This window comes from Ascaphus truei, chromosome 7 (genome assembly GCF_040206685.1).
Source record: "Ascaphus truei isolate aAscTru1 chromosome 7, aAscTru1.hap1, whole genome shotgun sequence".
Taxonomy (NCBI): Eukaryota; Metazoa; Chordata; class Amphibia; order Anura; family Ascaphidae; genus Ascaphus; species Ascaphus truei.
In genome coordinates this window covers 99,068,300-99,094,143 of record NC_134489.1, presented here as the reverse complement: position 1 = coordinate 99,094,143, position 25,844 = coordinate 99,068,300, and the positions used below count along the sequence as shown (strand labels likewise).

The 25,844-nt window shown below is 48.3% G+C and overlaps 1 protein-coding gene across 2 annotated transcripts; it reads right to left on the bottom strand.

Moving 5' to 3' along the window:
• Window positions 1-5,090: 5,090 nt before the first annotated feature.
• ABCB6 (ATP binding cassette subfamily B member 6 (LAN blood group)) lies at window positions 5,091-25,832 on the bottom strand. 2 transcript variants are annotated; one of them, XM_075609623.1, is made up of 20 exons: window positions 25,711-25,832; window positions 22,787-23,333; window positions 20,455-20,592; window positions 19,916-20,099; window positions 19,479-19,571; window positions 18,024-18,216; window positions 16,890-17,011; window positions 15,882-15,991; window positions 15,346-15,411; window positions 14,835-14,960; window positions 14,668-14,744; window positions 13,886-13,949; window positions 12,913-12,998; window positions 12,216-12,273; window positions 11,063-11,167; window positions 10,468-10,642; window positions 9,834-9,946; window positions 9,570-9,664; window positions 9,187-9,255; window positions 5,091-8,976 (listed from the first exon to the last, which is right to left on the bottom strand). In XM_075609623.1, the coding sequence occupies exons 2-20, from the start codon at window positions 23,303-23,305 to the stop codon at window positions 8,820-8,822; spliced, it is 2,550 nt and encodes an 849-aa protein (XP_075465738.1). In that variant the 5' UTR covers window positions 23,306-23,333; window positions 25,711-25,832; the 3' UTR covers window positions 5,091-8,819. The 2 variants fall into 2 exon arrangements, with proteins under 2 accessions (XP_075465738.1, XP_075465737.1); XM_075609622.1 differs by lacking the exon at window positions 25,711-25,832 and adding an exon at window positions 25,142-25,664.
• Window positions 25,833-25,844: the final 12 nt, after the last annotated feature.

The following is a 25,844-nucleotide window of genomic DNA, read 5'->3' as shown; positions in this document are numbered from 1 at the left end:
GGGAGGGAGGAGGGGGGGGAGGGGAGGGGGGGGGAGGGAGGGGGGGAGGGGGAGGGGGGGGGAGGAGGGGGGGGGAGGGAGGGGGTGGAGGGTGGAGGGGGGGGAGGTAGGAGGGGGGGGAGGGTGGAGGGGGGGAGGGTGGAGGGGTGGGGGAGGAGGGAGGGGAGGGAGGGGGGGGAGGGTGGAGGGGGGGAGGTAGGAGGGGGGGGAGGGTGGAGGGGGGGGAGGGAGGAGGGGGAGAGAGGGAGGAGGGGGGAGAGAGGAGGGGAGGGAGAGGGAGGAGGGGGGGGAGGGAGAGGGGGGGAGGGAGAGGGAGGAGGGGGGGGAGGGAGGAGGGGAGGGAGGAGGGGGGGAGGGGAGGGAGGAGGGGGGGAGGGGAGGGAGGAGGGGGGGAGGGGAGGGAGGAGGGGGGGGAGGGGAGGGAGGAGGGGGGGAGGGGAGGGAGGAGGGGGGGAGGGGAGGGAGGAGGGGGGGAGGAGGGGAGGAGGGGGGAGTGGAGGGGGGGAGGAGGAGGGGAGAGGGGAGGGAGGGAGGGAGGAGGGGAGAGGGGAGGGAGGGAGGAGGGGGAGGGGAGGGAGGAGGGGAGGGGAGGGAGGAGGGGAGGAGGGGAGGGAGGGGGGGGAGGGAGGAGGGGAGGGAGGAGGGGAGGAGGGGAGGGAGGGGGGAGGAGGGGAGGGAGGGGGAGGAGGGGGAGGGAGGAGGGGAGGGGGGGAGGGGGGAGAGGGAGGGGGGGGGAGGTAGGGAGGGGAGGGGAGGGAGGAGGGGGAGGGGGGGAAGGGAGGGAGGAGGGAAGGGAGGGAGGAGGGGGAGAGGGAGGAGGGGAGGGAGGAGGGGAGGGGGGGAAGGGAGGGAGGAGGGGAGGAGAGGGAGGAGGGGAGAGGGGGGGGAGGAGGGGGGGAGAGGGGGGGGAGGGGGGAGGAGGGGGGGAGGAGGGGGGAGGAGGGGGGGGGAGAGGGAGGATGGGGGGAGGGGGGGAGGAGGGAGGAGGGGAGGAGGAGGGGAGGGGGGAGGAGGGGAGGGGAGGGAGGAGGGGAGGGAGGGAGGAGAGGAGGGGAGGGAGGAGGGGAGGGGGGGAGGGGAGGGAGGAGGGGAGGGAGGAGGGGAGGGAGGAGGGGGGGAAGGGAGGGAGGAGGGGAGAGAGGGAGGAGGGGGGAGAGAGGGAGGAGGGGAGAGAGGGAGGAGGGGGAGAGGGGGGAGGAGGGGAGAGAGGGAGGAGAGGAGGCTGCTGTCACCGGGTCATCATGGGAGAGAAAGAGGAGACGTGACTACTGTACATATTATTTATTTATTTATAAAATGTGTTACCAGGAGGTAATACATTGAGAGTTACCTCTCGTTTTCAAGTATGTCCTGTGCACAGAGTAAAACAAATAATACATGGTTACAAATACAGTTACATAAATGAACAAGGTATACATTATATACAAGACATTGCGTGCACAGTTAAAGAAAATATATATTATGAGCGTATGAAACAGTTACAGACCAGATTAAAGTGTGAGACAGCCTTAGATTTGAAAGAATTTAGACTGGTGGTGGATGTGAGAGTCTCTGGTAGGTTGTTCCAGTTTTGGGGTGCACGGAAGGAGAAGGAGGAACGTCCGGATACTTTGTTGAGCCTTGGGACCATGAATAGTCTTTTGGAGTCTGATCTCAGGTGATAGGTACTGCATGTGGTAGGGATGAGGAGCTTGTTCAGGTAGCTGGGTAGCTTGCCCAGAAAGTATTTGAGGGTGAGACAGGAAAGGTGAACTTTGCGCCTAGGCTCTAGTGATGACGAATCTAGTTCTTTGAGCATTTCGCAGTGATGTGTGTTGTAGTTGCATTGGAGAACAAAACGACAAATTGAATTGTAGAGGGTGTCAAGTTTGCTAAGGTGGGTTTGAGGAGCCGAGTCATATACTATGTCTCCATAGTCAATAATTGGCATACATATACATACATACATATTTACAAAAAAACAATACATCTAAAAAATACCCCAATACATCTACAAATACCCCCAAGCCCCCCAATACATATAAAAAATACCCCCAATACATATAAAAATACCCCCAAGCCCCCCAATACATATAAAAATATACCCCCAATTGAAATAAAAATCAGACTTACCTTGTGGATGGTCTCAGGACAGGCCCGGTGGCTGAGGGATGGGGGTGGACAGGTGGCGGCGGGATGGGGGTGGACCGGTGGCTGCGAAGGTTGGAGCATTGCTACAGGGGGGCCGGTGCTGCGGGAGGGCTGGTGACTGCGAAGGGGGGCCGTTGCTGCGGCAGACCGTGGATGCCGTTGCTGGAGGAGGGCCGTGGCTGCCGTTGCTCTGGGAGGGCCGGTGGCTGCAACGGGGGCCGTTGCTGCGGGATGGCTGGTGGGGGGGGGGAGTTTTGGGGCAGCGGCAGGTCACAGCAGTTGCCGCCGGCCCCAGTTCTCCCTCAGATTGTCCCACGAGGTGTCTGATGCGCACCGGAAGCTTAGCCCAGCTGACGTCCAGCGCGCACGTTAGAGAGACTTGCCACAGTTCTATAAGGCAGCCAATTATGTAAAATTACACAATGGCTCTCGGATCCAAGCCTCAAAAGATGGCTGTCATTGGAGAAAGAGGTATGTGCCCCATTGGAATTGCACAACCTGATCGGGACTCCAGAAAGCATGTATAAATCCGCCAAAGAGCTGCTGCTGCCCTCAATGACAAACTCACTTGCAATTTGGGAGGCTGCTAAATTTAGGTGCGCTTTGACGACGAAAAACACTTTAATGACGCCAATATTTGGCAATCTACATTTCGCTCCAGGTCTGAATAGGAAGGACTTTCAAATTTGGAAACAGAATGGTCTATGACGACTCAAAGATCTGGAGGGTAGAAACAGCATTAAAACATTCAAACAAATTAAGTCCGAAAAAGAAAACATACAGAATGTTTTAGATACCTCCAGGTTAGAGCATTCTCCAACAAATTCTCGCCCCGTCCACAATTATCAAACGTTGAAAAACTCTGTTTATTAAAAACAGAAACAAAGGAATTTATATCCCGGCTATACAGAGAGGTAGTCTGTTAGGGGGTGGCTTGTTCAAGGAAATTGAGTTTTGTAGTACAATGGGAACAGGATTTAGGGGAAAACTTAGAGGAAGAGGAATGGGTGGAGACATTCACGACCTGGGCTAAAAGCTCTTATTTGCACAACGTTAAGGGAGAACGCGTATAAAGTTTTAATGAGGTGGCACCACACTCCAATGAAATTATCTACATTTATTCCAGGCTACTCCCCATTGTGTCCAAAGCAATGTGGAGGGGAGGCGGATCTCTTGCGTATGCTGTTCTCTTGGCCTCGGGTCCTGCCCATATGGGAGCAAATCCGAGATAGGCTGCAGAGGATATTGGGCCTCACAATTCCACTGGACCCCTGGCTGTTCTTCTTGAACAGGCTGTCAGAGGGGCTTTCCAGAACACAAAATAAATTAGTAGCGCATTTCGCAACAGCGACGAGGTGCGAGATCGCAGCATTGTGGAAAAGGACCGAAATCCCTACGATTACCTCAATTAGAAACAGAATTTGGTTTGTATGGCAGATGGAAAAATTAACAAGTTTGGTTAATGACACAGCATTCTCCGCTGACCCAAAAGCGACAAGAAAGCAAGAGGTATTTAAAACCTAGGGAGAGGGAAAATAGGTTATAAAACAGAGGCCACGCGGAGGGACCAAACCAGAGCCCCAGAAACGGGTAATCAATCATTTTAGGAACAAGAAGTGGATCAAGAGGAGGACAGACGGACTTCCCCCCCCTTCTGTTTTGTCTCTTCATTTGCACTTTGTTTGATACATATGTTACAGTATAATGTTACCTCAAATGCAACCAAAATGTATATTGTTTCGTACAATGGTAAACTTCAATTTTTGAGTTAAAAAACAATAAATAAAGCATGTAACATCAAAAACGCACACATCAGTAAGTGGAAGTGATTACAGAACACCCAAAAGCATCGGCAGGTTTCAACTGTCCGTGATGGCGCTATAGAAACAATTGCGTACACCGAATCCCTGGAAAAAAAACGCTGAAACACCTCGATCCCCCGGCACGCACTCATGGAGAGGGTGACCACACGTCCCAGATTTTCATTAAACATCGCGGTGTCCCAACAATTTTCTCCAAATCTCCCAGATTTTAGCTTTTCCCGGTTTGAACTCACTTAAAACCGTAAAAATAGACACTGCATGTTTGTATGTGATTGGTCATAGCAATGAGTAAACATTTTAACAATAATGGTAAACTCTAAACGATTTATCAATATAAACCCAACCGCCATTTTGTTACACACGAGCGTTTGTGTTATGTTCGGAAACTGAAATCAATCAATAATACATCATGAATTGTAGCATTATTAGACACATACCATTATATTTATTTTTAAATTATGCCATTTGTTTTATAAATACTTTTTTCATCTGTCTCGGTTTCTAGTTCTGAAAATCGGGTCACCCTATTAATGGCGTCTCCACGTGGTACCGTGATAACCTGCAAAATTGCGTCATTTTTTATTCAGTGTATGCAATCTTTTCCGCAGTGCCATCGCCACACCCACAACCCCTCCCCCAAATCAGTGAGATTTATGAGGTTACAGACCCCTCCAAAGAAAATGGGAATGCGATTTTAATGGGAAAGTGATTTTCTTATCAGTGGGTCCCAGTGATATCTGTGAGACTGGTGATGCTAAAAATCAGTGAGAGGTGACATGTCCAGGCAGACCTCTTCACCCTACCCCCAATATATTCTTGCTGTAAGGAAAACAGTCCTGATTAAGCCTTCAAAATAATTGTGGCTGTACCCATAATACAAACAACATATAGGTCTGGGTTTTATACATATATGTATTTATATATAATATATATATTCTCCTAGGATAGTTTGTAAATTATTATGGAGATTCCAAAATCTAAAAGGTTCTTCTGTACTTTCTAAAACCATTTGTTTTTTATTTCTTTGTACATGATGGCACGTGGGTACATCACCTGCCTACCCCATGCCTACCGGATATGCAACTGCAATCACTTCCATAAACAGATTAGGTGGGTCAATATATAGGACGCTGCAGGCAGATAATATGAATGTCTTTATTTCTTCATTTACAGGAGGGGGGGGGGGGGGTGGGAATCGAAAGATTTAACTATCTGTGTAGAAAAACATGGGCGGACTAGCAAAATGAGAAATACTATGAAATTGTGATTCTCAATGACACATTTTTATTAACAATTCTTAATAAGGCACCAACATAGTCTGCAGTGCAGTACAATAGATGAGAGAGAACAATATAAAACACAAAATCATGTAATTATTGTGTATTGGTATAATAAGCGAGAGATCCCATCTCCAATGAGTTGAAATCTGAAAAGAGAATTACTAGTGGATGGCCAATTGCAAGAGAAACAGTACTTGTTTAATATCAGACAAGTGAAATGTCATTACCATCTGACATTTTTAGGTGTACATAAATCTGATACATAATAGCTGGTGTCCCCATTAGTTATTGATGGAATAATACAATATAGGAGTTTGCTTGTCAGTACTGCTGCCTCATAGCACCTCAGAGTATAATAACATTAAATTACTATATACCAGGCGTGGGCAACGCCAGTCTCGCATTGCCACCAACAGGTCAGGTTTTCAGTATATCCCTGCTTCAGCACAGGTGGCTCAGTCGTTGACTGAGTCACCTGTGCTGAAGCAGGGATATCCTGAAAACCTGACCTGTTGGTGGCTCTGCAGGACTGGAGTTGCCAACCCCTGCTATATCCCATAGTTCATACTCCGGTTTAATTCAGATGATAATTCAGAGTTAATTAATTAACTCCGGTCTCTTCAGGTGAGGTTGTTTTACAATCATATCCGTGAACACAATTCATTTGGATATGAAGTCGTGTAACGTTCCATTACAGAAAGCACGTCGATTCACGTATTTCCCCTTCAGTGTTAGAAGGGCAGACTCGTGTGCTGATGTTCACCCTGGCCCTAAAGGGGTTACAGGGTATCAACAAGTTGTAAGATTTTAAAATAAAAAGCTAAAATACATATACCCGCAACCTTAAAGCAGCAAAACACCTCTCACTGCGCCTATTTATTGTTCTAGGATGGAAGCAGAGGGGGTCTCCGAAGCTGATCCCCATTACTTTCAGATCCGGGACACCCTGCTTTTAGAGATACTTACCTCAGCAGGGGTGTCAGTATCTATGCAGGCAGAGGAACTGTGTGCCTAACATAATGGCGGCGTTTAAATGTCCCGTGAACCAATAGGAAACTGTGGCATCATTCGTTGCAGCTTCCTATTGGCCCGAGTGACCAGGACCTTTAAACTCTGCAGATATACCGGCATCCCCTATAGAGGCGAGTGATATATATCTTCCAACCAATATGTTTTTTTAGCTTAAACAAAAACATCCCACGAGAGAATTATTGCAAAAACGAAAGCTTCTGTAAGATTAAGGCCGTGATTATAGTGAGTGCGACTTCACGTGCTGCGCGAACAAAGTGCAGCAGCTGATACGGGCCGGCCGTAGTGCGTGCGCGTGATGAAAAGCGACCACGGCCGCGTCACGAGAGCAGTTCAGCCAATGAGGGTGAACCAGCCTGGTGACGCGTCCGCCGCCCCATCGCCTCCCATCTAAAAGTGTACACATCACTCAAAACGCCAGGCGTGCCAAACGCCATGAGCTCCGTCACGCGCGCCTACTATAAACACAGCAATCTCCCCCTCCCCAGAAGCCCATATGGCTTTAACTCATATAACGTTAGTTAGCATCTTTTTTGTAAAGTTTTCTAGTGGGTAATCAATCCTACATAGTCCAAAACGGCTGCTTCGAACAATATGGAATAAGAAACTTCCTGTTCAAAAACAGTCTCAGAATGAGCCCCCAGTGCTGAAGCAGGGATATCCCTAATACCCGACGACCCTTGAGGGCTGGCGTTGCCCGCCCCTGCTCTAGTTTCGGAGGTTACAATGGTAACTTTTAGACTGCTCTGAGCTCTAGGGAGAGCTCCATTTTAACCTGCCAGGCACGTCATATTTCTAACGCTTATATTTCCTGATCAGGGCATCAGCTTAGGAAAGGGGAACAGTAGGTCTAATTAAGTCAATTAGAAAATAAAATATGCAGCCAAAATAATGGCGATCAGCGCAAACTGCTCCGTTACACGTGTCTGTAGATGGTTACGTTTTTCTCTTGCCATACCCAGGGAAATGCTTAAACATATGCGAGTGTCTGAGAACTTAAACAGGAACTTCTTGCAAGTGCTGGCATAGCCACAGCGAGAATTCTGCAAGTGTGCGCGGCGAGTGTGCCGGTCTCTCCAATGGCTTCATGGCTAGCACGTCTGCACAGTACCACGGTATTCTCCTCTACGAACTGGACGTGCCATGAGCCCGTTATCTGACTCCTAGGAATGGGCTATGGCAGGGGTTCTCATCTCCAGTCCTCAAGAACCCCCAACAGGTCAGGTTTTCAAGATATCCCTGCTTCAGCACAGGTGGCTCAATCAGAGGCTCAGTTGAGGACCGAGCTTCTGATTGAGCCACCTGTGCTAAAACAGGGATTGATTGAGCCACCTGTGCTGAAGCTGGGATTTCCTGAAAACCTGACTTGTTGGGGGGGCTTGAGGACTGGCGTTGAGCCCCCCTGTATTAGATAATACATACCACATTTTTATTTCCCCTGCACTATGCCTTTTGAATTAGTTTGAATCTATTCAGCTTCCTTTTGTTGCTATAGCAACCATTTCCAAATGCAGAGCACTTCCTCTGTTGAAACAGGCGGCCATTTAGTGAACCCGGGGAAGCAGGATCTTTGCCGATCGATCACAGCAGAACGCATTGATCGGCGAGGTAATTAGGTAATCGATAATTGCATTTTCTTTAAGCTAAGCCACTGCTACAATCGATTAAAACAAAATAAATAATACAACCTGTGCTGCCACTTTAAGGGATACTCTGCTGGCCCGATTAGTACTTCAACCCCTGAGTTTTCTCTAGTGTTTCAATCACATGAGCACACCCCCAAATGTGAGTGCACACCCCCCAAATGTGAGTGCATACCCCTCTGCAGACAGAGGGCGGCCTCTAGTCTATACTTTACATTCGATGATTGGCCACTATATCCTTGTGTCTGCAAAGATTCCTGAATACTCAGTGCGGGCACCGCACATACTACTCGCAGGGGTGCTCAACTCCAGTCCTCAAGGGCCACCAACAGGACAGGCTTTCAGGATATCCCTGCTTCCGCACAGGTGGCTCAATCAGTGGCTCAGTCAAAGACTGAGCCACCTGTGCTGAAGCAGGGATATCCTGAAAGCCTGACCTGATGGAGGCCCTTGAGGACGGGAGGTGGCTACCCTTGTCCTAAACGCTCTGTGCTACAGCAACATGTTAGAGATCCATACAGCATTGGAGAGGTCGAATGATTTCTGTTGCCAAAGACAGTTACAAGGTTACTAGTGGAGCTAAGGGGTTGGATCGAGTATCATTATTACATGATGGTATCCCAACTACTCGGTGCTGTATTTCAATCAGGAATTACAGGAAGAATGGCCTCATATGTGTATGAATACAGGTAAAGCTGTGTTCCCCCAGCTCTTTCATCGCACCTCCAATGATAATGGGGCCACCCCAGCACTGACGGAATTCATTCTTCCACTTGCCACGCCGACCCCTTAAGAGAGAACTATTGGAATCTGGGCTGCCACCGCTAAGAAAGCCCCTCCCTGGGAAGCCTCTGGATACTGCGCGGTGGGCGGGGGCAGGGTCACTGTGTGGGACTTTGTTACATCACACACGGTTAGTGTCCCTTTCGGAGTGCTGGTTTGGGGGGCTGCAGTTTCTCGGAGCTCTTGTCTTTTCTCTCGGACTCGGAGTCGGATGAAGAGTCGCTGCTCCGCTGCTGCTTCTGCCACATCCCAGCGTAGATGCCCCCCTTATCCAGGAGCTCATCATGTCTGGGAAGGAAGGAGATGAGAGAGTGAGGGATGGGAAGAGCCAGTTCCCCACAAATCCCCCCTACAGTACTGCCTGCTATTCCTGCATTGACTCTACTTACAAATACTGATAACCACAGCTGTGCATCAGACCCTACGTGCTGTTCTATGACTGATAACCCCACACACATAGGTGGACCACTGCATCTCATTTCTGCATTGAGCATTTACCTCCCTCGCTCCAAGATCTGCCCGTCTTTCAGAACCAGGATCTGATCAGCGCTTATCACCGTGGAGAGTCTGAAAGAGAAAAAAAATCGGGGTGATCAAAGGTCAGTGTCCAGGATTAGGAAAACATGATTTTGACTGTCCAAAAACTGATGCTTAATTTCATGACACAAGCACTGAAGCAGTCGGTCAGTCCCAGGACACACGTAGTAGAAAGGGGTCATATTGGAGCAGCGTCTGTGGGTCAGTTCCAGGACACAATGTTTTACAGTGACTCATGGCCAGTCAGAAGAACAGGGAGATGAAAGTCCATGCTGATTGCTTTTAATGAGCGTAGTAACAGGAGACTGGTCGAAATAACGAGGTGACCACTGATGACTTCTTACCTATGAGCAACCACCACAGTGGTGCGGTTGGCACAGACTTTGGCCAGAGATGCTTGGATGTTGCGCTCTGTCTCTGTGTCCAGTGCGGAGGTGGCCTGGAGGGTATGACATTGAAAAGAGGTTTCAGAGCAAGAGGGAGAGACGGAGACTAACCAGAAGCATTGGCAGGACTTAACATGAGAGCCCGATATGCCTCTGTGCTCAGCCCCATCTTCCTTATCCCAGTTATAGAGGATAGAGGCGGAGGGCGTTTCCATATATTACCTCATCCAACAGAACAATCTGTGGGGCTTTCAGAATGGTTCGAGCAATGGCCACTCTCTGCTTCTCTCCACCGCTCAGCTTCAGTCCGCGCTCCCCCACCTGCGTTTCGTATCCTGCAAAGGTATCACAACCGGCCTTATAACCGGCCTTATAACTGGCATTGAGCCCGAAGTCGGGAGTGGGCTCACATGCTACATAACATCTACTACTGATGCCACAACCTGCCTTATGCGTTTGTAATGATGAAAAGATCCGCATTATATGCCGTGCTGAACCCAGAGCCTATTGTAACTATGTGATCTCTACAGTTTCCATTACACACGGAGATGAAGCTGCACTCTGCAGCCAGTACTCCATGTGTTACTGATCCTCAAACGGTCCTGAAGCCACACCAAGTGTTACACACCCCGCTTCACACTTTGTACACCACAGCATGCACTATAGGCTGAATAATATATACTAACCCCCACAGCCTGACTCATATCCTGCAGGCTTGTTTGCCTCAAACTGAGCCATGTTCTAGTTCACCCCCAAGCTCCGATCTCCGAGTTACTTCCTGCCCGTATTCTGCAACCTGCTGCATCCCCAGCACATGAAGCAGGGAGGTGTGAGCGCTCAGCAGACAGTTACTCACCGTCACGGAAGGAGAGGATGCGCTCATGGATATCCGCCGCACTTGCTGCCTCCTCCACATCGTGGTCCGAAGCACCGACACGTCCATAACGTATGTTGTTCCGGATTGTGTCATTGAAGAGCACCGTGTCCTGGGGCACCACCCCGATGTGAGCGCGCAGGGAAGCCTGCAAGACCTGCAGCGAGGACAGTCAGGAAGTCATCTACAAACCCGTTGGAAGTGGGCATTAGGGGACATGACTGCAGTTCCCGTTAAACACGCAGAACCTCAGCAAAAGGAGGGAAGGGGCTGCAGATGCTCAGTGTCCCCTTGTGGGTGGGAGGTCTCGCGGATATACAAAACAGTATTCTCCCTACTACTAAGGAAAGGTCACTCACACAAGCCCAGCATGGTCCATCTACTGGTTATAAAAGCGGATTTTCACTCATACAGGCAAAGAAAGATTGTATCCCAGTGTCTGCAAAACACAGCACAAATACGAGTCACATCTCATTCTAGATGTGAGGTGACATGCATGTCCCTCTGCCTCAATATAACAACGCTGTGCCGCAGAACAGAAGAAAAGAACCTCCACCCCGCCCCCCATGAAGCTCACCTTGGAGATGTCCTGCCCGTCAATCCTGATCCTCCCTCCTTTGACGTCGTAGAAGCGGAAGAGAAGACGTATGATGGTGCTTTTCCCAGAGCCAGATGGACCCACCTGGGGAGAGGCGATGATCAGCTGCACGGTTATATTTTCACCAGCAAGAGGCGCGTTTGTAAACGTTGGTTGCGATATTGGTGGGAATGTACGTGTGCTAGAGTATGTCATTCACATGCGGTCATGTAGCTTAATCAGAAACACGTTGCAAGACTTTACAGTGAAACGAAAACTTTGTTAGATGGGCATAGAAAATGTTCGTATGGTTATTTGGTTTAAGAACAGTGCATATTCCATCTGTCACAATGGTCGAGTTTTCAGCGTACATGTGATATACAAGGCTGTGCTCACATCCATATAATTACATAGTGGTAATGAGGTTAAAAAAAGACATATGTCCACCGAGTTTAGACAAAGCAATGTATTCTCCTACCAAGCAGGAAACAAAGGCAGCACTCAAAAGAGGACTAATATTGAATTTATTTAAAGTGAAAGTTTAGACGACAGATACTTTATCCTATATCTGTATTTACAATATATTGATCCAGAGGAAGGCAAACAAAAAAACCCCAGTGACACATCATCCAATGATATCTCATAAGGGGAAAAATAACTTTCTTCCTGACTCCAACAATGGCAATCAGATTACTCCCTGGATCAGCTTCCTTCCCATCATTATCCCATATTATAACACAATAGGTTTACTGCGTTTGTTTTTAGTCTAGACTGAAATGAGTCACTGTAAGTATGTAAATTGTACTCACTCACCCAAACGCTTCTTAATGCGAAAAAAATGGTTATTGGATGGAGTGAAACAGAGGTTTTATACATGGCGTTTACAGAACTCTGCAAACCTCATCTGTCGTCTTCATGAGAAGACACAAAGAAAAAAACTGTGGGTTTGAAAAGCTCCTTAAACACTGTAAGAAAGAGCTATATGGTTAGTTTTCTAAAGGGGAACACAATCTGGTGAAGCTGAACCTCTCTAGCACCAACAGAACAACTGAAACTCTGCCCAACAACTGAAACTGATGGAAAAAATATTCACAGAGAGCTATCGATAATTTTCAACGGCAACAGAGGCTGCATCAAAAGGTAAGTGACTCACCAGTGCAACGGTCTGTCCCGGCATCACGGTGAATGAGACGTCACGCAGAATCTCCTGACTTGTGGGTGAGATGGAGGAGAAGAGAGGGACAAAATAGCAACACAGAGGGATAGAAGGAACATGCAGTATACCATCATTAATTACACAGCTGTCTCACCAAGGCTTCGTGCAACACACCCTCTAGTGACAAGAAGCATGAACTGCACAAAGCGGATCGGTGACAGTCTCCTGATTTGTTCGGTTCATGATTCAGGTTTTGTTGCGTAGCTTTTCATAACGAGGCCACACTAGCCAACAGTGAACTGTGGAACAGCAAATAACCCCACACAGAAATTCATACTGCTTCGCTTAGGGGGCTAACCAAGGACTTCCAACAGAGGAAATCATACATATAACTGCCTGGAAATATTTTCCATCATTTCAACTCCAAAAAATACATTATTGTAGAAAAAGTAATGAAATAGAATATACATATATATGCACTTTTGACCCCTTCTCTGCAAGAGTGATCAGAAAGGCGGCAGGCCCCCTGGCAGTGAAGGGGTAAATAGACTTAACGGGCAGTGTGTGTAAAGCAGGAGGCAGGTACATCACAATCCCCTCATAACCACCTCCCCAGGGCATTATTCTGCTCCTACCAACTCCTCGTTGCCCAAGGACATGACATCACACACACAGTGTCCCCTGTCAGCCATACCCGTCCATGTAGCTGAAATGCACATTCTCAAACTCTATTTTCCCAGAGTGGAACCTCAGCTCCGGGGCGTTCACAACGTCATTCACCTGGAGAGAGGGACGAGAGACATTAACCAACGTTCACATCAATGCTCCAAACAGAGAGAACTATTCATACAATGATCCCATCTCCCGTCACTAGACTAGTAACTCTTAACCTCTACACGAGGGCTCTTCCACCGGCCTGTGCAGGACTTTAGACTGGCCCCCAGGACTGTCTGTTCCAGCCAAAGTCATTAGAATTGTCCACACAACTTAGTGCAGTTGTTTTACACTGAAACTCACCTGTAAGCCAAGGTAATATAAATATATATGGTACAGATGATACAAGTGTTGGCAAATGTTAGACGTATAATTATTAGTACGTCTTTAAAGATCTTCAAAATGACCTTACAATGCTCTCGTGGCGCTTCCACCCTGAAATGAGTTCTGATTCGGACCCTTTGGAGAGTAAGGCCGCGCTTATAGTCCCGGCGACATCGCGTCAAAACAAATGTACTGAATCCGTCGCGTGCGCTTATAGTAGCAGCAACGCGACGGCTTGGTCGAAATCGCTGGAAGTTAAATTCAATTAGCTTTTTTTCAGCGACCGCAGTGTGATGTCAGCATCGCCGTCGCAAGGACTATAAGCGCAGCCTTAGTTGCAGAGTCCTGCGCTACAATCTAGTGCAGTGTTTCTTCTTTGTGAAGGTTGTGTGTGTGTGGGGGTTGTGAGAGCAATGTGTGGCGGGGAGGGGGGTGTGAGGGCTCTGTGATTGGGGAGAGGTGTGAGGGCCGTGTATGTGAGGGCTGCTTGTGTGTGTGGGGGGCTCACGGGCAGCAAGTTGAAGAGCTTGGCACTAAATTAAAGGGAGCTCCGCAAACAGCCATACTGTACCATTAATAATAGGAATAATACCATCCTCACTGTCCTCCTGCCATGTGGCGAGACTCACCTCTAGCTCTTCGCTGAACAGCTCAAACATGTTCTCCATGTCAATGAAGGAATTCTGAATCATCCTGGAGAGAAAAGAATAATACATTAATGACTGCGGAGATTCTGCAGATCCCCTATACTCAAAGGGCCTACTACAGACGCAAATCATTGAAGATTATGATTGGGTAAGGCTTTATTTCAGATACCCAAGCAGGGCATTACTGGGGGAAAACCCATTGTCTGCACGGTGTATAAAAGATCAAAAGCAGAGGCACACAGGAATCGTTTAAAGCTCAATGGGACAGGTTCACTAAACAGTGCTAAGCCATAATGCATCTTGTAGCCCATATAGTTGAATCAATCCTAGGTGGACATGGGAGGCAACCATGTTGGTGGGAGGTATGCCCCGAGAACACATAACACGGGATTCATTACCGTGTGCGCGTGCACACACACACACACACACACATACATACCTAGGTATGTATGTATGTATGTATCTATATATCTCTCTCTCTCAATTCAAAAATAGATTCAGCACTCTTGGGACTTTCATTCCAGAAATATTTCATGTGATGATCGATGTTTCGGTCCCTGAAACATCCATCACCACCATTAAATATTCCTTGAATGAAAGTCCCAAGTGCTGGATCTATTTTTGAATTGCTGCACATACTTCCACATCCATGGCACTGGGTTGGTGATTACAGAGAGGAGTGCCTTCTTTGCTGTGTATTAGGCATGCATAAGCTATTTAATAATAGAAAGCTAAGAGTGGAAGTGATTCGGTTTAAGGTTTACCTGTAGTAAGTACCGAACCAGTTCAGAGGTGTATACAGCTGGATAATGTAGGTTCCGAACAGCACATAGTCACCCACCTGTTTGTGGAAGTAATGGGCGACATGATTTGTACATATACTCCAGCGTGAGGCCTCGGAAATCTAAAACCATCGCTGCTCCCAACTTACTTTAAACTTATTCTCTGTGACGAAGTATGCACATAGCAGGGAGCCAGCGAGCAGCCCGAGCCCAATAATAAGGTTCTGGGTCTGATTCAACATGGCGAGCGTAGCGTTCACTTTCCACTCCGACACCTGGAAGGGAGAGACCAAAACAACTTCTGCAGTGGTCTGTTACCTATAGGGTCTGATCACACGTGAAATTACTGTGTATCGGTACAGTGACAGCCACATCTATGGTTGGACATGTCTGGTTCAGTAATGCAGAACAATCCGACAATGCAGAGAAATGTCTGTGTGTCGCAGCTGGCAGAGCGGTGCTGGATTTGTCGCCTGTTGAGCTGGACAGCTCAGATATCATGAAACCTATTTTTTGCTCTATGCAGCAGTCAGGAGATTATAAAGTTCTGCACAGACCGACCCTGAATGTATAAAAAGCTACGCGGACGTGTGAGAAGAGGCGCGGTAGGAAGGCAGCGGAGTATGACTAAGGGGGGGTTATTTGATGGGGATTTCTCACCTGGTATTTCACAATAGCCTCATTGAATCTGTTCACCTCATAACTCTCTGCATTATAATACTTCACCTGAAATGAAAGAGAAAAGGTCAGGATCTCACGCACGGTCAGAGAGTCTCATCGGCGTGGAGTGTAGAGCAAAGAGAATAAGGAAGACGTGGGAGGACAGTCCGATTTCTGTAAGAACACTCTGCAATGCACTGTAGGCTTCAACAGCAGCAAATGGATAAACTAACAGGCTGGAGGAGCGGCTCTGAAAACAAGGATTTGAAGCAGAGGAACCTGGTTCAATTCCTGGTGTCGGCTCCCGGTGCGCTTGGGCAAGTCACTTTATTTCCCTGTGCCGCAGGCACCAAAAACATAGATTGTAAGCTCCTCGGGGCAGGGATTGTGTCTGTATCATGCTATGTCCAGCACTGTACATTGTAAAGCACATTCAGTCGCATTGCGAGATAAGAAAAAGTTATTATTAACTCTTGTAATCTGCACTATGATAACAGACGGGAGTACTGGGCGGGTAACGAGGAGCTCTAGGTCACCGTTTCGAAGTTGAGTAAGGAGTCCACAGCTCGGGATTTGGCCTCGTTGTCCCTGGTATTCATATCCCGACGATACTTGGTTCTCCACTCGGTGATAACGATGGTCAGAGCTGTGAGAGGGATCAGAAGATTGGGAGTCAGCTGTGTCAGCGATATGGGGAGAATGATGGAAGTAGCTGCTCAGCACTCCTTTATAATACATTATAATAGGAAGTATCAAAAGTCGCTAGGCCTGGGATTGTGGTCATCTCTGTGCCCAGGAGATCAGCATCAGATTTACCAAACTCAATGAAGACACTTCCTATATTTGAAGCTGGTGCAAATTGATGCCGGATAGAATCAGCGCCCGGGGTCACCGCATTGATACGTGTCTCTCTGGAAGCAGACTTAAGATCTTGGATGCTGAATATATTAAAAGTCTCTCACACACAGGATTAATGGAGCAGACGTGTCACTTCATACAAGTCTTGTCCTCTTGTGCTACCCAGCACTTGCCACACGCTGACCACACTCAAGATCAGGGGTGGCCCACTCCACTCAAGGGACAGGACAGGTTTTCAGGATATCCCTGCTTCAGCACAGGTGGCTCAGTCTTCGACACTCGAAGACTGAGTCACTGATTGAGCCACCTGTGCTGAAGCAGGGATATCCTGAAAACCTGTCCTGTTGGTGGCCCATGAGGACTGGAGTAGACCATATTACCAGTTAAAATGTAGGCATCTTAAGTGGCTGTGCTCTTGTCTTTCTCCCATCTCCCCTTATACCTCAATATTACTCCTCTTCACTCACTCACGGAGCTTCCCGGTCCCAACTCTCACTGATCACCTTTATCACTCCGGTACAAGCTTATTTCCACTCTCCCTGTCTCCCCACCTCCCCTCTTCTTCCCCCCCACCCCCCCCAAGTTCTATTTGCGACTCACGCGCTCTCCCTTCCTCATTCACGCACTGCCCCCTCCCCCCTCCCCCCTCCCTCCCCGAGACACAAGTCCCTTTGCCCATTACTCACTTAGGTACAAGCTCATGCAGACGAAAATGATCAGCCCGAACCAGGCGTTAAAGGAGGATGTGAAATAAACAATTCCAATGACAATATCAGCGATGGTGGGAAATATACTGAATACGATGTAACTGTAACACACGGGAAGAAAGCAGAGGAGTCAGTAGGATACAATGTCCGACAGAGAGACGGGTTAGCTGGAAGCTCCGGTCAGACACCGCTGGTCTAGGACATTTGGTCGCGGCAAATGCCACCCGAGGTTTAGCCGCTACTCACCTCACCGCAGGGACCTCTCGCCGCCAAGTCCCTAACCTTACCCCCTACACTAAAAGTCCCTAATCTTACCCCATAATACTAACGCTACCCCAAACCCTAAAAGCCCGTTACCCCCTAATACTAACGCTACCCCCTACCCTAAAAGCCCCTAATGTTACCCCCTAAATACTAACGCTACCCCTGCCCTAAAAGCCCCTAATCTTACCCCCTAATACTAACACTACCCCCTACCCTAAAAGCCCCTAATGTTATCCCCCTAAATACTAACGCTACCCTTGCCCTAAAAGCCCCTAATCTTACCCCCTATTACTAACACTACCCCCTACCCCAAAAGCCCTTAATGTTACCCCCCAATACTAACGCTACCCCTACCCTAAAGTCCCTAATCTTACCCCCTAATACTAACGCTACCCCTACCCTAAAAGCCACTGTTACCCCCTAATACTAACGCTACCCCTACCCTAAAAGCCACTGTTACCCCCTAATATTAACGCTACCCCCTACCCTAAAAGCCCCTATTCTTACCCCCTAATACTAACCTTACCCCCTACCCTAAAAGCCCCTAATGTTACCTCCTAATACCAACGCTACCCCCTACCCTAAAAAGCTTAACCCTTGCCCTAATCCCCTATACCCTAAAAAGCGTAACACCTTACTTTAAAAGCCCAACCCCTTACCCTAAAATCCCTCTCCTTAACGGCTAAATGTACTTACCTTGGCGAAATGGCCGGGGCACAGTGCCCAGCAGCGGAGGGGCCCCACTGCGGCCAAACGCCGGTGCAGACATGATCGCGGCGAGACTGCCGCGACCGAATGTCTGATTCCGGTCCCCGCAGTGTCACCGAGAGCGGCAGCCAGATTTCTCACCTAAGCAGGCTGTTGATGCTGCTGGTACCCCTGTCCACGCTGCGCAAGACCTCCCCCGTCTTGCGCCCGAGATGCCAGCGCAGGGACAGAGAGTGGAGGTGGGAGAAGAGGCGGATCTGCACCTGGCGGTTGGTGAACTGTTGGACCCGGATCCACAAGAAGGTTCGCAAGTTACTAACAAACCCCGTAGCCCCTTGAGAAGGAGAGACGGAGAGAGAAAGCCCCAACACACAGTTACTATGCACTGAGATCTGTAGCTATATACCAGGGGCGCTCAACTCTGGTCCTCAAACCCCCCCCCAAAAGGTCAGGTTTTCAGGATATCCCTGCTTCAGCACAGGTGGCTCAATCAGAGGCTCAGTCGAAGACTGAGCCTCTGATTGAGCCACCTGTGCTGAAGCAGGGATATCTTGAAAACCTGACCTGTTGGGGTGGGGGGTCTTGGGACAGGAGTTGAGAACCTATGAACTAAACCATTATGTTCCACTGCTGTAAGGCAGGATGTAGAGGCAGTAATGGGAATGTGTTAAAAGCAGTACTACAGGTAGAATTGCTCATTTCTTTCATAGGATTGAAGCAGGGGGTCTCTGGAGCTGAACGCCGTTCATTTCGGCTCCGCGGACCCCCTGCTTCCTGAAATACTTACCCCTGTAAGGGTTGCCGGTATCTCTACAGCCAGGGAATTTGTGTGCCTTACGAAATGGCGGCGTTTAAATGTCCAATAGGAAGCTGTGACATCATCCCGTACAGCTTCCTATTGGTCCGTGCGACCGGTGGCTCCACCGAGATACCGGCTCCCTCTACGGAGGTATCTCTGGAAGCAGGGGGTCCCCGGAGCTGAAATTAGTGGGGTTCAGCTCAGCAGACCCCCTGCTTCAGTCCTACAACATGCATAAAAAAAAGAAGTAAGCAATGCCAATGTAGTACGGCTTTAAAGCACAGGGCAATGCAGGAAAGTACTGAGTGTAAGGATCACATGTGTGGAAATCATGGAACAGCTGTGGGTACAGAGGAGAAGGTCAAAGTTGGGGCAGAAATGCAATGTCAATGTGTAAAGTACAGAATACAGGCAGAATACAAGAAGATATCCAGCTCCAAGTTTAACTACGTGGCAGACGTGGGATCCCAGCCACTCTTCAACTGCCTGCACCTTACAAAGAAAAAGGACACCCAGTACAATTATCTAAAAGGAGTGCGGTAAGATCCAAAACCTTTATCCGTACTGGAATAGTGCAGCACAGAGAACTGGAACAGCAAGGAGCGGAAACAGAATGAATGTGCCATGGCTGTGTGTATATGCAAGAGGCTCTGTGATGGAACAGCGGGTGCCACTGCGCAGGGCACTCTCTGGGCAGCAATAGTACTGGGTGACAGAATGGCTGTGTGTGTAAGAGGGTCACATAGTTGAATGTCAGCAATAAGGTGTTTAGGATGCGTCCTCCCTCCCCACATTACCTGCTCCCCCTCCCTGCAAAAGCTTGAGCAGAACGTACACACAGACTGTGACAGCCAGAGCATGCCAGGGAGCTCCCTCCGTCAGCTCATCCACTGTGACAAGAGAGAAAACACAGTGTCACGTGACACACAAACCACACACATTCTCCAACCCACCCGTGTACTCTCTCCAGCACCGTATAACGGGTTGCACCTAGGAAGTAATGGCGAGACCGAGGAACTTGCCACTGGTCCCGAGCATGTGAAAAAAAAGGTACATCCCGCCTATCTTACCAGGAGATGTGATAGGAGAACAAAGGCATCTAAAGAAAAAACACGCGGAGATATGAAGAATATATATATATATATGGGATGGAGTCAGATATGGATTCTAAGACGAAAAGGGGGTCAGGAGGTAAGCGAAGAAGACAGCGGGTTGAGATGTGCCAGGGATTCACCTATCTTTTTGTAGTATATAGGAACGAAGACGTTAATGACCCGCTCCAGTCCCATCAGTCCCATGCAAAAAAGAACCAACAGCTGCAGCAGTAGGCTCCCCCGTGGCCAAAGGTAAGGGATCAGCAGGCGCAACTTCTTTCTGAAACCCTGCCATGTGGACTCATTGGAACCTCCCAAGAGGGGCTGAGAAGATGAAGAGAGAGGCAGAGAGGATATGAGGAAGATCAAGAGCAGGCAAGAGAAAGAATGAGAAAGTGGAGAAGAGGAAATGCAAGACGGGATGACAGAAAGAGCCAGGCGGAGAGATGAAAGAAAGATCAGAGAGAGAGTGAGACAATGGGGAGGGTGAAGGGGCGGTGGGGGGGGGGGGAGAAACAGGAGACAAGAAGAGAGAGCGATTAAAGAGAAACAAGTCAAGGGAAGTTGAGAGAGGAAAAGTAAGAGAAGGAAAACTCATGTATCATCAGTCACTTTCTGCTTCCCACTCTCGTCCAATCCTCCTCCTAACACTCGGCTTCGTCCCTCCGTGGCTTATCACCTGCGTATTTTCCACGTCTCTTTCGTCTTCGTTAATGAGAAGGACGTACGGCTTGCGCGGCCGACCCGGGGCGATTATTCCCAGCACGAAAAGGAAGAGTGCGCAGACGTATCGCACAATCCAGAGGTTAAGTTGCACCTGTCCATAGAGAGATTGTGCTTTGTGAAGACAATAATACCACGGGGGGGGGGGGAGGGGGTTTCTAGTGCTGCAAATCTGGTCTGAGAGCTCGACACCAGAAACTAGATATATTAATATAGCAAAGGAAGACACATAGCCCTATATATTCCTTATTTCTTGCTTGGGAAAATTATTTGTAATAAGTCAGTGCATCTGTACAACATGGACATAAAGATAATAACATTAATATGATGTATTTTTACTTGATGACTACACCCAAATTATACACGCTGTCTATGGATACTATTCAATAGGAAGTTGTCTTCGCGCCTGCCACGCGCCTGCAACGCCTCGCTTCGCGCCTGCCACGCGCCTGCAATGCCTCGCTTCGTGCCTGCCACGCGCCTGCAATGCCTAGCTTCGTGCCTGCCACGCCTCGCTTCGCGCCTGCCACACTCCTGCAATGCCTCGCTTCGTGCCTGAAGGTGTAGGACTGTGAGACCTCCAGTTGTATTCCAGGGGGAGCATGAAGGGAAATAGAACAAAAGACAAAACAATCTAAGTGCAGACAGTTTTAAAACTAATGTATAAATTCTATATTCGATCTTGGCTCATAAGTGTTGCCTACTTACAAGATGTAAGTCAAAATCAAGCGGTTTTGACACACAATGGTCTCTGCCAGAAGGATTTCTCAACCAGGGATGTGGAGTCTCCAACTCTCAGCTCAGCAGCAATGTGTATGCAAAAGAAAAGATATCCATAGTGCAGACCAGTACTATAAAAAACTCGACTTTATGGGGTTAAAAAATGAACACTTACAATAGAAACAAGTGATTTAAGCATGTATCACAATCGTCGTGATCAAGGAGAGAAAGCTGTTAGCTTCAGGCTCACCCGCCTCCTCCGGTGTGACTCTGTGTGGGACACCACACTCTGGGACTCTCCACCTCCGGCGTTGAACACCGTCTTCTAGGACTCTTCCCCTCGTGGGCTCCCTCTGTGGTGTGTTGATCCAGTCCCAATCGTTGGTGTTTGCAGACGCTTTACGGGTCTTTGCATGGAGCTCCCTCTCGGATAGATGGTCCTGCCTGGCTGGCTCCGATACGTCACTTCCGTTCAGTTCCGATACGTCACTTCCGTTCAGTTCCGATACGTCACTTCCGTTCAGTTCCGATACGTCACTTCCGGTCGCGGTTGTGTGAGTTCTGCTACAAAATCTCTCCTCCCAGGGCGGCTACCACTCTACGCGTTTCGCCAAAAAGGGTGCCTTTTTGGCGAAACGCGTAGAGTGGTAGCCGCCCTGGGAGGAGAGATTTTGTAGCAGAACTCACACAACCGCGACCGGAAGTGACGTATCGGAACTGAACGGAAGTGACGTATCGGAACTGAACGGAAGTGACGTATCGGAGCCAGCCAGGCAGGACCATCTACCCGAGAGGGAGCTCCATGCCAAGACCCGTAAAGCGTCTGCAAACACCAACGATTGGGACTGGATCAACACACCACAGAGGGAGCCCACGAGGGGAAGAGTCCTAGAAGACGGTGTTCAACGCCGGAGGTGGAGAGTCCCAGAGTGTGGTGTCCCACACAGAGTCACACCGGAGGAGGCGGGTGAGCCTGAAGCTAACAGCTTTCTCTCCTTGATCACGACGATTGTGATACATGCTTAAATCACTTGTTTCTATTGTAAGTGTTCATTTTTTATCCCCATAAAGTCGAGTTTTTTATAATACTGGTCTGCACTATGGATATCTTTTCTTTTGCATACACATTGCTGCTGAGCTGAGAGTTGGAGACTCCACATCCCTGGTTGAGAAATCCTTCTGGCAGAGACCATTGTGTGTCAAAACCGCTTGATTTTGACTTACATCTTGTAAGTAGGCAACACTTATGAGCCAAGATCGAATATAGAATTTATACATTAGTTTTAAAACTGTCTGCACTTAGATTGTTTTGTCTTTTGTTCTATTTCCCTTCATGCTCCCCCTGGAATACAACTGGAGAGTGACGATTTGTGGGACTAGTGGAACCAGTCCCCACCAGCTGGGTCTGAGCAGGGGGTTTGAACTTAATATTGTTTGCACGTTGTTTTATCACGTCACCATTGTTCTTTAATCAATTGATTACACTTAAAAATCACTGTATAACACAAGTGTACACTAATAGAGTTAGCGCCGTTTTTTTCACCTTCACTTAGGACTGTGAGACCTACCATTTCTGGGAGGCTTTTCGGGGACGACCACCACCAGTGAGGACTCTGCCAGGATATGAATGCCAAGTTCTCGGCAGCGAAGGCCAACGCCCAGAATAGCAGCAGCACCACACCATGGCCCCTGCTCCTCTCTCGCACCAGGGCCCGTGTCCTCTCCAGATGCAGGAGCCAGATACTGAAGCCCCAGGCCACCGTTGAGAGGCAGCCATACAGTACCATGTAGCCGTATACCACCCCAACACCCGCAGCCTGCCAGATCAGGCCGCCCAGGGGCTGAACCATCAGCACCACAGACAGCACTAGCTGAAAACGGTAAAGATGCGAGCGTGGGATGTATTTGGGTTCCATCGTCCTGCTGTGTCTGGCATAGCAGGCAGACTGGAAAGCCCCTAACAAGAGTGAGAAGCTCAGCAGCACGGAGGGGACCAAGGTGAAATAAAAGCAAGGGGACAGCCCATCATCCAACCAAGCTTGGGACACGCTGCCATTGTGCTCGCAGTAACTTTCCAACGTCACCATGTTGCCACCAACAATGAGCGGAGTCTCCCTGGGAAGAGACACATTTTAAGGAAAATCAATTAATAACAGCAACCCTGTACAATGGCGAGATACAAAAAAGGAACGTCTTCAACTCCTAGTGACGCGATGCTCATTGCATGTTTGATAACATAATGATAGGAGAATAGGTTGGATTCGGGTCATCTGAAATTAATTTAATACGATCTGTAAAAGTGCTTGAAACGAGATGAATGAAAAGCAGATGTTTTGCCAGAGAAACTGGCGATATTAGGCAAGCGAAACTGGCCTTATACCCAACTATGGGGGGGACACAGAGAGAAAGAACTCAGGAGGATTTACTATAAATCTCTCTTTAAAGTTCATTTTACTGCTTTTTGTTGAAGTAATATCCCATGCTGATGGTAAAAATAAGTGTAAATAATTAGCTCGACAGTAAAATCCCGCCATACTGATATATGTTAAAACAGGAGCATAGATACAGCATATATGCAGTCAAAATTGATATTTTTTCCTTTAGTGTATTGAAAAACGACACAATTCGATATAATGTATTTTTGCCTGATCTTCGCTTACTGGAAATAAAAAAGTATACAGTAAGATCCCACCGTATTAATACATTGTGTTGGAGAGGTGTAAGGGGCACATCGGGATTTCAGTGAAGAAGTTGCAGAAGAATGGGTCTCTAATAGTGTCCGTCTCCACTGAAACATACGGCCCGGTAGTGTGGCTCCTGTATTATTCTCCCGCATGAGTTTAAAACTAAATGGCTAAAATGTTCTTGGAAAAGATTTTTCTGGAGAAGGCAGGTGGGAGAAAACGGTCATCCAGCCCGGGGGGGGGGGGGGGGAGGGGGCCTCAATACTATTCCTCCAGCAGCCTCAACAGGTCAGGTTTTTAGGATATCCCAGCTTCAGCACAGGTGGCTCAATCAGAGGCTCAGTCGATTGAGCCACCTGTGCTGAAGCAGAGACTGATTAAGTCACCTGTGCCGAAGCTGGTATATCCTGGAAACCGGACCTGTTTGGGGGAGGGCTTGAGTACCCCTGATACAGACCTCAGTGTGTGCTTGCATGACAGATGGCATCGCCTGCTCATTACTAGACCTCATCCATGTTATTATTATCGTTTATTTGTAAAGCCCCAAGATCTCCCGCTGTACAATGGGGGGTACAGAGCCCTGTATATTACATAAACAGAATGGCATATCTAAGAAGGACGAACAAGTGTCCACAGGTACATATGGTGCTGAGGGCCCTGCTTGTGGTGTGATGTTTGTGACATTATAGTGATGGGACAGGTTCTGGTCGGTTCAGTCACTTTTACACTCCCAGCACTTGTATATGTCTAATAACCTCTATGTATGTGTATTATAGAACAACGTGTACTGAATGTATATAATAACCTGTGTGTACTTGTGTAATTACATGTGTGTATGTAATAACCTGTGTGTACTTGTGTAATTACATGTGTGTATGTAACAACCTGTGTGTACTTGTGTAATTACATGTGTGTATGTAATAACCTGTGTGTACTTGTGTAATGACATGTGTATATGTAATAACTTGTGTGTACTTGTGTAATGTCATGTATGTATGTAATAACCTGTGTGTACTTGTGTAATGACATGCGTGTATGTAATAACCTGTGTGTACTTGTGTAATTACATGCGTGTATGTAATAACCTGTGTGTACTTGTGTACTTACATGTGTGTATGTAATAACCAGTGTGTACTTGTGTCATTACATGTGTGTATGTAATAACCTGTGTGTACTTGTGTAATTACGTGTGTAAGAAACTGCTTGTGTCCTTGTCAGAAGCAGTGACAGGGGACTCACCTTGTGGTCACAGTGGTTTGTGATGCTGTCTCTGACTCCTAGGCTGCGTGTGACACACACACACACACACAACCTTTTTGATGTACCGAATAGACTTGCCCAGTCTATTATATCTCCTCTGCCTCTCTCTGACTGTCACTCTCACACGCTCTCAGTCTCTCTCCCCCCAGTCTGTGTCTTTCAGTCTGTGTCTTTCTTAGTGTCTCTCAGTCTGTGTCTCTCCCAGTCTCTCCCCCTGTATTTCTGTCTGTCTCTCTGTCAGTCTCTTCCCCTGTATTTCTGTCTCCCCCCCTGTCACTTTCAGTCTCTCCCCGTCACTCTCAGTGTCTCCCCCTGTATTTCTGTCTGTCTCTCCCCCTGTCTCTCAGTCACAGTGTCTCCCCCTGTCTCTCAGTCACAGTGTCTCCCCCTGTCTCTCTCAGTCACAGTGTATCCCCCCTATCTATCTCAGTCACACTTTCTCTCCCCCCCTATCTCTCGCAGTCACACTCTCTCTCTCCCCCCCTGTCTCTCACATTCACTCTCAGTCGCATGGCGCATGTTGTTAGAGTAGATCTGAGATCTCACACCTCTGGGTCCTAGTGCCTGACACATCCTGCGCCTGTGACTCAGTGACTCAGCAGGGTCACCGTGTAACCTTCTCTCTCCTCCAGTGACTCAGCAGGGACAGAGCGTGCAGCCAATCACAAAGCAGGATCCTAGT

What these genes read in the sequence shown, in the direction of transcription:
- ABCB6 (XM_075609623.1), bottom strand. Translation starts at nt 23,305, where the DNA reads ATGGTGACGTTGGAAAGTTACTGCGAGCACAATGGCAGCGTGTCCCAA. An exon ending in TCACAGAGAATAAGTTTAAA is followed by an intron (nt 14,745 to 14,834) that starts GTAAGTTGGGAG and finishes TTCCACAAACAG; the next exon opens with GTGGGTGACTATGTGCTGTT. An exon ending in TGGTTCGGTACTTACTACAG is followed by an intron (nt 13,950 to 14,667) that starts GTAAACCTTAAA and finishes TTTTCTCTCCAG; the next exon opens with GATGATTCAGAATTCCTTCA.